Source organism: Anarhichas minor, unplaced genomic scaffold, assembly GCF_050575085.1.
Source record: "Anarhichas minor isolate MPS153535 unplaced genomic scaffold, ASM5057508v1 ptg000068l, whole genome shotgun sequence".
In the NCBI taxonomy this organism is placed as follows: Eukaryota; Metazoa; Chordata; class Actinopteri; order Perciformes; family Anarhichadidae; genus Anarhichas; species Anarhichas minor.
In genome coordinates, this window is record NW_027466514.1 from 747,766 (window position 1) to 760,377 (window position 12,612).

Here is a 12,612-nt window from a genome sequence, read left to right on the forward strand (position 1 = left end):
GAAGAACTACAGGAAGGTGTACTTGAAGAACTACAGGAAGGTGTACTTGAAGAACTACAGGAAGGTGTACTTGAAGAACAACAGGAAGAACTACAGGGTGAACCACAAGTAGAACTTAAGCGAGAACTACAGAGAGAAGCTCACACGCAATGCATCATGGTACATGTAGGGGCACTGACAGCACGGCTTCTTCGATCTATAGCACTGATGGACTACGTTTACCATCAACACTGATTGGACATCCATATAAGAGGTGGCACACTCACTTTAAAGGTCTGTAATAAATGTGAATACTTCTTCCATATAAAATGTGTCATATAACAATTTAAATAAATCCAAATTATCCTTTTAAAACTAAAAACTACGTTTCAGAAAGCAGTTTAAAAGTTGACAGAACGTAAAGAAATGGACACGGTTGTTGTTTTTATCACTTCTCACTTTAATATTTGTGGCGTTGGGATCATAAATGTGCATTTATTCATGACAGAGCACACACTGATACACAATAACACACATTTGTCCTCATTTTTCCATTTTGTTCATTTTAATTTTTAAGTTTTTGCTTTTTGCTGATAAATCAAATTATGCTGAAACCAATAATCGCATTAAAGATGTTTAAACGACCTTCTGAGGATTTCTGCTGATGATAATAAAACCCACCATACATGAGTGGAACTAAAATGGCATGAAGATATTTGACGGTGGTATCATCTGTTCGCACTCAGCTGAAGAGCTTCCTGAACTTTGGTTTGAGCATCTCTAGCTGGCTGCTGTTCTGCATCTTCTGCATCAGGCTGCTCGCCGTCATGATCAGCTCGTGGCCTTCGTCAAACAGCTGCTCGCCGATCGCCTTCTTCACTCGCTCTCTCCAGGCGCTCAGCTTCGGCCGGCCTTCGAACACGTCCACGCCGACTCCAACGGGCTGAAACACACGCACACACACACACACACACACACACACAAATATATATAGTAGTACTACTAGTACTAGTACTAGTAGTACTAGTAGTAGTAAGAGTATTACCTGCATGATCTCAACAATAGCCACCAGATCGGCCAGAGAGACTTTGTCTCCGATGATGAACGGTTTGCTCTGCAGGAATTTCTCCTCCAGCATTTTGAGCGACTGGTTCAGATCCTCGACGGCGGCGTCCATCTTCTCCTTGGGGACCTCAGCGTCCATGATGACGGGAAACAGAGCCTGCAAACATCAAACACACAGCAGCAGTTGTTCCGGATCTATTCAGAACCTTTGATGCAGTATATTCTGATGGTCAGTAAGATTCTGAACAGTTTTCATTTCTATAGAAACTAGAGATGCGTCACTGCCCTGCTGGTAATAAGAGGTCAATGAAATCAATAATGTAAGAAAGATGAGGAATATTTCAAAGTCTGTAGAAAAGCTGAAGCTAAACTGGATCATAAGGTGATTAGCTGGAAAATTGGGAGTTTGTTTATTTCATATGAACGTCACGGAAAAGTCAAACAATACCAATTATGTATTTAAGATTATAAGTATAAGTTGTTGTTTTTTTAAAGGAAGTGAAGTTGTAGGAACAGGAATATAAATCTTCTGATTGTCGTTGGAAAGTTGAATAATAACCAAAAAAACAAAATCAATAAAGTTGCTCCAGTTTGAAGCGGTGAAATGTGTGTGTGTGTGGACACACAGCTGATCCGGGACTCGTACCTTGAGCAGGAAGACCTTTGAGCCGTGAGCTCTGAGGTTCATGTGCTGCCACGACAGATATTCATTAACACGAGCTCTCTGCTGCAGCTCAGCCGGGAACCAGTGATCCGCCACCGACGGGTGTTTCTGCACCAGGTACTTCAGGATGGCCGTGCTGCAGCACAGACGCAGAGACCTGTCAATCACTGTGTAGCCCCGCCCTAAAGCATCCCCTGCTTTATGGTCTGTTTGACTCTAAATGGACCATAATGTACTAAATGAACATCATGCTGTATTGAAGAAGACTTGAAACTAGAGATTGAGACCATAAACTCATGTTTACAATGTTTACTGAGGTAATAAATCAAGAGAGAAGTAGAGTCATTTTCTCATAGACTTCTATACAACCAGAGGAGTCGCCCCCTGGTGGACACTAGAGAGAATGCAGCTTTAACACTTGAAGCTTTGACTTCACTTGGCAGAACCGGTGTCTTTAAAGAGAGAACATAGATAACAGCTTCAGTTTTATTTAATAATTAGTAGCTGTAAGGAAGTCACCGTTGTACCTCTCCGTCAGGACGAAGCTTCCGTCCTTCATCACAGGAACCCTCCTCATGGGGCTGATCTTTCCGAACTCCTCGCTGTACTGTTGTCCTGAGACAAACACACACAGATGGTTTGTGTTGTCATGTGAACAGAAAGAAAGAAGAAGAAGGCAAGTATGTGAAGAGTTCATGCTCCATTTAGGGAACAAGAGATGTATGAAAAAAAAGGAAACGTGAAATAAATGATGGTGTTTCTTTTGTCACAAACAATACAAAAATACATATGGACATATGTGTATTTACACATATATACATATAAATATATATACATACTGTGTATATATATACACACATATATACTGTATATATATATATGTAAATATCTCTATATACATATACTATAGAGATATTTATATATATATATATACATATATATATATATAAATATACATACACACTCGGGTCGTATTGTAGTTTTGAGAATACATTTTTTCTTGTTGGTTCCTGAACACACCAGCTGCTCATGACTGGATCATGAAACAGGTTAACGTCCTTTAGAACAAATGTATTGATCAGAATAAATGAGCCAGAAAGTCATTGAAAGTGGTGACGTTCACATTCAGGAAAGAAGAGATGAATAAAATATAAAAAACATGAAACTGATTCTGGTGTTGTTTTTATGTGCCCCCCCCCCCCCTCCCCCCCTCTGCTCTCAAACGCGTCTCCTTCCTTTATTTCCTTTCCTCATCACCTCCCTGTTACACTCAATCACCTCAGGGACGCAGGACGGTTTTATCTGGACGCTCTGACCTTTGACCCGAGACATCCCCCCCCCCACACACACACACACTGTTTGCTTGCCACGGCCGGTGATCGAGGAGTTAATGTCGCTCTGCTGCTGCTCTCTGGGTGAAATGTGGAAATGTAAACTGATAGCCTCGAGGAGGAGGGAGAGGAGGAGGAGGGAGAGGAGGAGGGAGAGGAGGAGGAGGGAGAGGAGGAGGGAGAGGAGGAGGAGGGAGGGGGAGGAGGGAGAGGAGGAGGAGGAGGGAGAGGAGGGAGAGGGAGGAGGAGGAGGGAGAGGGGATTCTTTTTTACTTTTTTTTAATGTTCGTGTTTACAGTTCAAGGTCCTTCTGTTCTTGTGCAATATGTTGCACAAGTTGGCTACAAATGTATATTTCTGGAGCTGCATCTTATGCAACAAGTTAAAAGTTTTGCACGTCAACGAACTTTGGAAACTTTTGCAAAACATGTTAACTTTGTGTTCACTTCTAAAAGCTCAAAAATAAAGTATTTTAAAAGGCAGAATGTGAGCTTTACAAACACAAATCACACATGCATCGTCATAAAATAAAGGTTTGTCCCTGTCCATGTGTGTGTGTGTGTGTGTGCAGGATTACCTTTGGAGAGATCCACCAGCTTGAACTCAAAGGGAATCCCGACCGCTTTGGCGAACAGGAAGACGGATCGGCAGGGCTGTGAGTGCAGGTCCAGATAGAGCTCCATGGTGATGCTTCGTGTCCAGCGGTTCAGTCCTCTCCCGTCCTGCAGAGACTCTAATTATCCTCCCGTCCTGCAGAGACTCTTATTATCCTCCCGTCCTGCAGCACAGAGCTCCTCCCCCCCTTTGGCTGCTTGTTGAGAGGCTCGGTGGTTTCTAAACGGTGGCGACAGTTCAAAGTGAAGCAGGCCGTCGTGGTTGAGCGGTCTGACCTTCGACCTCGGCCGGGTGAGACACTTGTGTAAACACACTCTGATTGTCACGTGACTATCTGCTTTATTTATCTCCTTGTTTCTGACGACTCAGCAGCAGCAGGCGTCAGTGGAAACAGGGTTTGACTTACTAAATGCATTCTTTACACATTAATAAAACATCACTGTGAATGTGCCAAGAGAACATTTTTCATCTGTAGTCCGGACAGATGTTACAAAGTCCCCCCTAAAACAACAGAATATAAGATTAAAATTACAAAGTTATTCATCATTTATCCTTTTATAAACATGCAGAAACAATAATAAAAGAGATTGACATATATAAATACATATATAAATACATATATACATCCAGGTTTTGGACTGTTGGTCGGACAAAACAAGACATCTGGGAACTTGTGATGAGCAATTTTTCAGCAATTTTTAATTAAAACAATAAGTCAACAGAATAATCCTCAGAGTTATAAAAATGACTTTGCAGTCTGTAAACAGTAATTATCTACAAATCTACAGAGAAATCCAAACAAAAACAGGATCAAAGTGACTAAAAGCTTTATTTTGAAAGCGAGCGGTGAGATGAAAACAGTGGGAGGAGGACGGGGCCCCGGTCTGGACTCAAACCCCCCGGCCCCAGCCTCCTACGCAAGTCCACATTCATCTGTCTTACTGCTGACTGGATGTGGTTCAGCGGTCTGCAGAGGTGGAGGCCTCTGGATCACAGCTGGACGTCTTCTCACTGCAGTTTCCTGAGGGACGGACAGAGCGACAGCTTTTAAACAAAGAAATAGAGTCAAACTGAGAACGCAAGACAGAAACAAGTCCGGTTTACTTTATTTAAATAATCTGAAATGCAATTGTTTTTACACTTCTCAACATCTGGGCTGGCCGGCTCAACATCTGGCTCGTAAAGTCAAACTATGCTCATTATGCAGACTGGCCCATTTCAAATGATATATATACGGTGGGTTCATCATTGATGCATTAATGTGTTCATCACTTTAATGCACTATTAAAGGTGGAGCTCATTTGAACTACTTTATATACTTGGTAATTAGGCTATACAATACTTAGTAGTACGTCATAGTTTAGTAGTTGATTTATATTTTGTATTTAGAACCTGAATCTGCAAAGAAGCCCAAATAGTAACAAATATTATTAAATAAATGAAGTTAAAAGTAGAATATTTCCCTCTGAGATGTAGTAAACTAGATGTATAAAGCTCAAGTAAAGTAGGCAACAAGTACCTCAAAAATGTACTTAAGTACAGTACTTGTACTTAAGTACATTCCACCACAGCTAAAACAAGAGCACAATGCTCTTCTTACATCCATCCTCTTCATTTTGAACCAGATTGGTGCTTTTAGCTTCCGGTTCTGAGGTCCACCCACCAGTCTCACAAAGCCCGTATGGAAACACTGAGGTAGTGTACGGAGGGTGTTCAGCTACATGCAGCTGCTCCTTTTGGCCTCAGACACACGCTCTTTAGTTTGAATGTTTTGATAGTTTAGCAGCTGATCTGGTTCTGGTGGGACCGGAGCCTCAGCAGGACTCTGACCCGCTCGCTGATGAGCTGCTGTGAGGAAACAGCCGCAGTGTCTTCTATTGTTTTTTCTTTTCTTTTCATAACAGGAAACAGAGACACGTTTCCTGTGGAGAGTGATCCCAGTACCTGTCTGGTTTGGGGGTCGGAGGTTTCTGTGCTCGGGTGAGTCGTTGAGGGGGCGGAGCCTGGGGGGCGGGGCCTGGGGGGCGCTGCTCTCCAGGATCTCCTGCAGCCTCAGCATCTTCCGATCGGTCTCGGACGTCTCCTCCGAGTCCTGCAGAGGACAGACCACATCAGCAATGATCTCAACACAGAAACACTTTAATTTTGTATTATTTGCCTAAATATTTAATGTAATGCAAATATTATATATGATACTTAAAATGTTGAAAGGTCACAAACAATTTGATCAAAATGTGATCGATAATAAACAACACAGATAAAAGTATGCTTACAAAGATACAGTTAAAATACACTATTTTATACTTTGTAAGTTATTGATGTTTTCCATTTTAAAAGACTCTGAAGTCATATTCAAGTATTGAGAATTCATTTTTCAGCCAATAAAAATGATTGAGAGTTTGTTGCTGAACACAACAGCTGCATGCGAGTCATGAAATGTAGACTGGATCACTAAACCGGGTCACAGCCGGTAGAACAGAAGTGTTGATCAGAATAAATGAGACAGAAAGTCGTTAAAAGTGACGGTGAAGCTGTTACTTCAAAATGAATAAAGATGCATATTGTTGAATATTAATGCTCACATACTCGTCCTAGTTTGGATTCATGCAGAAAAGTGAAGCAGCTGTTTAATTGTTGCTAAAGCACATTTATTTAATCTCGTCCTGCATCAAGTATAATCTCGAGGTACTTGAACTTTAATCGAGTATTTCTAACATGTGCTACGTAATACTTGTACAGCTGTAGTTACTTTTAGACTTCACATATTTAAAATACTGTCTACGTGATCAGAGTTTTGTTTCTTTTATTTACCAAAGAATGCAAAACTTCTACTCGTAATGGAGTATTTCAACTTGTTAGATTGTGTTGCTAAAGATCTGAATACAGGACGTGAATACTTCTTGGATGTTTGTCAGAAGGTGAATGTGACGTCATGACCTTCCCGGATTAAAAAACGAATCACGTTGAACTCTCTGGGAAACAGCCGACGGTGTTTAAGAGCAACGAGCGGTTCCAGGTTTTTGTTTGGAGGCAGCAGGAAGTGAAGCGGCCGTCCTGGTGCTGTGTTGTTTTGTGTTTTACCGTCAGGATGTGTCTGAGGAGGAGGACTCCCTCCTTCGTGACGGCCTCCAGCTGCCTCCTCCTGCTGCTCTCCCTCTGGAGCTCGGCCCTCAGCTCAGCTGACTCGGCTGTTTTCTGACGGATCTCCTCGGATTCTGAGGCCAGGAGTCGTCTGACATCACGACTGAGAGAATCACAGCGACGATGTTTACATGTACACTAATATTCCACTGTTATTCCAAGTATGAAAATACTCAGAATTTGATTACAGTAATTATTCAGAATGGAGCATCTTCTGACATTTCCAGGACATGTGAAATATGCCGATAATATTCAGAGTACGCACGGCTGCATGTAAACTGCAATAATAGCAAAATATGTATTTTCATTAACCATCCAAACAGAGTATTGAGAATACAAGTCTTATATATATTTTATGCATCTAAGCGTAGTCGCTGTGAAGCAGCATGCAGTGGGGGTGTAGCTCAGTGGTAGAGCATTTGACTGCAGATCAAGAGGTCTCTGGTTCAATTCCGGATGCCCCCTGTGACATTTTTATTATCGCTTCATTGGCTTGAACTCAGGGTGTGAAACAACCGGTCGGGGGTCCTGAAGGCCTCCACAGACTCAATACATGAGATTCAAGACAAATTGCAAGTGACAGATAATTCTGTTATGAATTTAGAGACCCCTGTAATGTGTGTTGAGGCTTTTAGGAGATCTCAAGTCTCGGACCCCCAGAGTACCGCCGTAGTTCACACACGGCTTGTACTGCCTGTTTACTTCTATGAATGGAGGCGGTGCAGTCGGACAATGATTAGTATAAAAAATGGGCTGTAATGCTTAGAGTGTTTTAATGTTCCTGAAGTGCACCTTACATTACAAAGACAGTGAATCTCAGGTGGTTTGTAGGACGAGAGTAAACTTTTACCTGAGAGAGTCTTTCCTGGCCAGCACGCTCTTGTGGGCGGAGCTACAGTCCTTCATCTCCGCCTTCAGCTGCTCGCACTCCATCTTCATCTGTTGCACCTCCTGGAGAAGAAAAGAAGTCAATGCTTCATGTCTTAAACCTGCATTCTCTCTAGTGTCCACCAGGGGGCGACTCCTCTGGTTGTATAGAAGTCTATGAGAAAATGACTCTACTTCTCTCTTGATTTATTACCTCAGTAAACATTGTAAACATGAGTTTATGGTCTCAATCTCTAGCTTCAAGTCTTCTTCAATACAGCATGATGTTCATTTAGTACATTATGGTCCATTTAGAGTCAAACAGACCATAAAGCAGGGGATGCTTTAGGGCGGGGCTACACGGTGATTGACAGGTCTCTACCAGAGACGTATAGGTCTCTACGTCACTCCTCCTCAGTCCTAATATGGTCACTTCCTGTTCATCGGTTTGCGAAAAAAACAAACATGACGACTGTAATCCAAGATGGCGACGATGAAATCGCTGAACTCAAGGCTTCAAAAAACTGCAGTCCTAGTTTCAAGTCTATATTGTTTCTCTGATTTTTGGAGGGAAACTCTGAAAGAAAAGCTTCTTCTCTGACTGAGGTTTATTCTTAACTTTCTCACATGTTCTCGCCTTCAGTTTGCTCACCTGCTGCGCGTTAGAACGAGGTTGATAAACTTATACTACAAATCATAGATTAGCAGAATGTACTACAATGTCTGAACTGTTTGCATGAGCTATTCTCTCAAAACACCGAGGCGGAGTTCTCCAGCCTGTGACAGTCAGAATGTGGGGGTGTAGCTCAGTGGTAGAGGTATTCAAGAGGTCTCTAGTTCATCTCTGGATGCCCCCCTCGAGTCTAAATGATGTCTAGCTGTCCTCTTACCTTCCTGCAGGTGGAGTTCTCCATGTTCACCCTCATCAGATCGTTCGTCAGCTGGTCCCTCTCAACGCAGAGATCCCTGTCTTTGTCTCGCAGGGCATCTCTCTCCACCGGCAGAGCCTCGTTCTCCTTCTGCAGGAAAGAGAGCTGCTCCAGCCACTTACCGTGAGCGTCTCTCTCCTGCCTGAGAATCCACGAGGTCTTCCACTCAATGAAGTCGTCCATTAGCTTCTTCTCCTCCGCAATCAACCTGTTTGTTGGGTGAAGAAGAAGAAGAAGAAGAAGAAGAAGAAGAAGAAGAAGAAGAAGAAGAAGAAGAAGAAGAAGAAGATCAGCATGGAAACGTTTCCCTGCAGATATAAACGCTAACTCTGTCCTGGACTTTTACTTTTGCCTCTCCAACTCGTCTTCGTTCTTCTGTCTATCAATGTTGGCTTTGAGCTTCTCGTTCTGACTGACCAGCAGCTTCGTCTGGGTCTCCGTGTCCGACTGCTGCTGCATCACCAGGCTCAGCTGCTCCTCCAGCTCCTGCTGCTTGCGGGATTTTGCCGCTGAGGGGAAGAGAGGAAAAGTAAATAAGGTGCTTCCCTGTGTCCGGCTTGAGGTGTTGCATCCGACAATCTGACATTCACAACGTCACGCAGCAATATCAAGCATTAACCTTTGACATCAGAGTCTAGTCTGAGTCAGGCGGCAACCTCGGGGTCTGCTGATTGAAGCCAATGCTTCATGTGTTAAAGCTGCATTCTCGCTAGTGTCCAGCAGGGGGCGACTCCTCTGGTTGTATAGAAGTCTATGAGAAAATGACTCTACTTCTCTCTTGATTTATTACCTCAGTAAACATTGTAAACATGAGTTTATGGTCTCAATCTCTAGTTTCAAGTCTTCTTCAATACAGCATGATGTTCATTTAGTACATTATGGTCCATTTAGAGTCAGATAGACCGTTGCTGCAGATTGAAGCAGCTCTTAAAAGGTAAAGAAGAAGAAGATTAAAATAATAAAGACTTTTTCCATCGTCTCACCCAGCACCTCGCTCTCCGAGTTATGTTCATCCAACTGCTGCTGCAGCTCCTCCATCTTCTCGCTGTGCTGCAGCTCCAGGGCCTCTTTGACCAGTCCGTTCGCCTCCGGCTGACTCTTCAGCTGCTCCATCAGCTCCTCCACCTTCTTCTCCTTTGCAACCACTAAGCCTTTCAGGTTCTTGGTGGTGTTTTTCTTGTCCTTCTCCAGCGAGCCGTACCGAGAGGTCCGGTCCCCGTTCTGTTTCTCCAGCTCGTCGTATTTCAGATTACATCTGCAGGTTGAAGGTTATTATATGTGTGTGTGAGTATCTACTGAGGTTCGTCTTGTTTAAAATAAAAAAGACTGCACTAAGATGGAGAGCTCACAAAAAAAAGTATTTTATTTTGTAAAACAAGATAAACGGATCCACCACATATCATACTGTTTTTTTATATATATTAAAAATATATATATTTCAAACACATCTGCAAAAGAAGTGCTGTTGCTCTAAAATACATACAAATAATAGACTAACTTAAATACTCAAATAGTGTTTGAGAGCTGTGACATTACTATTTATAAAATATTAAATAATATTCATTGTTTCAGTCATGTTTGAAGCAAACATTTGCAGGTTCCAGCTTCTCCAATGTGAAGATCTGCTGATTTTCTTTGTCATGTATGACAGTAAATGTAATGTTTTTGGATGTTTGCACTGATGGCTTAATGGAACAAACTGGTGCTAATGCTAACAGAGCTAATGTTGATTTAGCTAACGTTAGCTAAAGAGCTACATGACAGTTCTCTTTTTTATCAGTTGGTTACATTCACTAAGTTTAAAAGATAAAACTATAGCATATATCCAAGTTACATTTATATATCATTCTTTTCGTTTTAATAAACTATTTAGGATTTATTTCCCCCCCAGAAGAGAAGCAGGTCTGTCGTGTAACGTTAGCTAAAGTTAGCTGACATTAGCTCAGTCTTACCTCTCCAACTGCTCCTCCAGATATTGAATTTGTCTCAAATATAACAACCTCTCTTTGTCCGTAGAACCAATTATGTCCTCCATGTTTATGTGTTTGTCTTTTTCGTGTATATTGTCCCGTTTTTTGTGTATCTCTGCATTTTTAAATGCTTTTTTAGGGCATTTAAAAAAGAGAAAATAATGTCAACTTGTTGCTACGGAATGCTGCATTCAGGGTCTGCTCGGAAAGTTCTACCCTATTCAAAACAAACTGTCATTAATATGATTTACAAGAGAAAACAAAACAATTAAAACATGGTTTTATGAATTTCTAAAATTGAAATATAGAATATAATAATATATCATATATATATATATTTAATATCCAAACTTTTACAGATTTATTCCAGTTGTTGCTTGTGAATGCTGCCTTCAGGGACTGCTTGGAAAGTTCTTTCCTTTTCTAAAATAAAGAAAGCGATCAGAATTATAATGTATTACACCAGGCACCAGCCATATAATGAAAATGTAAATTAAACTCAATGAAATGCTGGTGAAGGACTTCAGAACAGAGGAATAAAACATTTAGGGAACATTCCAGTCTGTGTTATATTGTTCTTTTCATTATGTTGAAAGTTACTGATTATACATTTTCTGGTTTTGATTGTTCTTAAAAGAGACATTTTGAATTGTTATTTTTTTATTGGTTTATTGGTGTGTGTGTGTGTGTGTGTGTGTGTGTGTGTGTGTGTGTGTGTGTGTGTGTGTGTGCGTGTGCGTGTGTGTGTGTGTGTGTGTGTGTGTTTGTCGGCGTATATTACTCATGTTGTGGAGATATAAATCTGTTTACACACTCACATTGTGGAGACTCGCCTTCTTATTGGGGACAAAATGCACGTCCCAACAGGTAAATCATTTAATTTTAGAGTATTGGTTTAAGGTTAGGGTAAGTCTCAAGGAAATGAATGTAAGTCAATAGAATGTAATAAATGTAATAGAGTGATGGAAGCATGACCGTGTGTGTGTTTTTGTCCATGTTGTTGCAGCTCCCCATCATCACCAGCAGAGGTCAGTAAAAGCTTGCTTTGTTTACCGTGGAGACACTGAGGTGTGTGTGAGACAGACGGTGACAGTTGGAGAAACTCTCTCACCTCCACCTGGAATGCAAAAGAAAGAGGACGAGGTCAACTAATCGGACTGTTTTTCTAAAATACCATCATAGACATATATAAACTACAGGAAGTTTGAAGTGATTTCATGCAACTACTTTGAGACAGCTGTAAGTCATTTAGTACTACATCAGGAGATGTCGAAAGAAACACCTGTACAAGGTCACTGAATATTCTCACCTGACCTCTGCAGATATACCTCAAAATCACAAATATAAAGTAAAATGTAGTTTATAGTGTGACAGTAGTTTTAGTATATTTAATATATTTAATAATTAGTATTTTAATAGTATTATGTTATATATTCAGTTTTTTTAGAAGAAGAAGCTTTGTAAAATATTTAAATTATATAAAATATTTATTTTGCTAAATATATAACCCTTAAACATATGAAGAATAATAATAAAACATCAGTCCGAGCAATCAAATATTTGCTGTACGGTAGTTAGCGAGCTAGGTTGTTAATCCTGCTATGTACCACCATGTAATTAGCAAGCCAGCTGTACGCTGTGAAGAGTGTGTGGATGAAGTATTAAGTTGTTCAATTTTACTCAATTACTCTGACTCTCTGTGTTTAACGTTACTACTCCACTGCTCGTTTTTGTAATTATTGCAAAACCTCACCTCAGTGAGTCTGTGACATGCTGTAAATCTGTTTAGTTTATATACGGAAGTTAGCCCGCTACAACAGTCAAAATGTAAACGGTACACGTAAAGATGGCAGCTGCTCAGACAATCCCGCTATGTCAAAATTAATGTGAATGTCTCTACTCCTGCTCTATTTCTATGACCTAAAAGCTTTCCAGGGTTTATACGCATGCTGGCAGAGCCTAAAAACCATAAAAGCTACTTAGTGTGTTCCTTTTGATTGATCAACGGACAAATCTCCATGAGGGAATAACGCATGATATGGTTGAAAGCT

The 12,612-nt window shown here is 41.0% G+C and overlaps 2 protein-coding genes and 1 non-coding gene across 3 annotated transcripts; 1 reads left to right on the forward strand and 2 right to left on the reverse strand.

The window, feature by feature from the left end:
- Nucleotides 1-439: 439 nt before the first annotated feature.
- gstt1a (glutathione S-transferase theta 1a) lies at nucleotides 440-3,755 on the reverse strand. Its single transcript, XM_076078904.1, has 5 exons — nucleotides 3,617-3,755; nucleotides 2,236-2,323; nucleotides 1,691-1,844; nucleotides 1,025-1,201; nucleotides 440-922 (listed from the first exon to the last, which is right to left on the reverse strand). The coding sequence occupies exons 1-5, from the start codon at nucleotides 3,720-3,722 to the stop codon at nucleotides 722-724; spliced, it is 726 nt and encodes a 241-aa protein (XP_075935019.1). The 5' UTR covers nucleotides 3,723-3,755; the 3' UTR covers nucleotides 440-721.
- A 1,616-nt stretch (nucleotides 3,756-5,371) lies between these two features.
- cfap157 (cilia and flagella associated protein 157) lies at nucleotides 5,372-10,626 on the reverse strand. Its single transcript, XM_076078896.1, has 7 exons — nucleotides 10,544-10,626; nucleotides 9,575-9,846; nucleotides 8,938-9,100; nucleotides 8,553-8,799; nucleotides 7,646-7,746; nucleotides 6,736-6,886; nucleotides 5,372-5,746 (listed from the first exon to the last, which is right to left on the reverse strand). Exons 1-7 carry the CDS (start codon nucleotides 10,624-10,626, stop codon nucleotides 5,372-5,374), a joined length of 1,392 nt encoding a protein of 463 aa, XP_075935011.1.
- On the forward strand, nucleotides 7,189-7,260 carry trnac-gca (transfer RNA cysteine (anticodon GCA)). The gene has a single exon. It is a non-coding gene; the product is annotated as a tRNA-Cys (tRNA).
- Nucleotides 10,627-12,612: the final 1,986 nt, after the last annotated feature.

Coding starts and splice junctions, on each gene's coding strand:
- gstt1a (XM_076078904.1), bottom strand. CDS start 3,722: ATGGAGCTCTATCTGGACCTGCACTCACAGCCCTGCCGATCCGTCTTC. Junction 2,324..3,616: donor GCTGGTGGATCTCTCCAAAG/GTAATCCTGCAC, acceptor TGTTTGTCTCAG/GACAACAGTACAGCGAGGAG. Junction 923..1,024: donor CTATTGTTGAGATCATGCAG/GTAATACTCTTA, acceptor CGTGTGTTTCAG/CCCGTTGGAGTCGGCGTGGA.
- cfap157 (XM_076078896.1), bottom strand. CDS start 10,626: ATGGAGGACATAATTGGTTCTACGGACAAAGAGAGGTTGTTATATTTG. Junction 9,847..10,543: donor CTGGAGGAGCAGTTGGAGAG/GTAAGACTGAGC, acceptor TTCAACCTGCAG/ATGTAATCTGAAATACGACG. Junction 6,887..7,645: donor GCCAGGAAAGACTCTCTCAG/GTAAAAGTTTAC, acceptor TCGTGATGTCAG/ACGACTCCTGGCCTCAGAAT.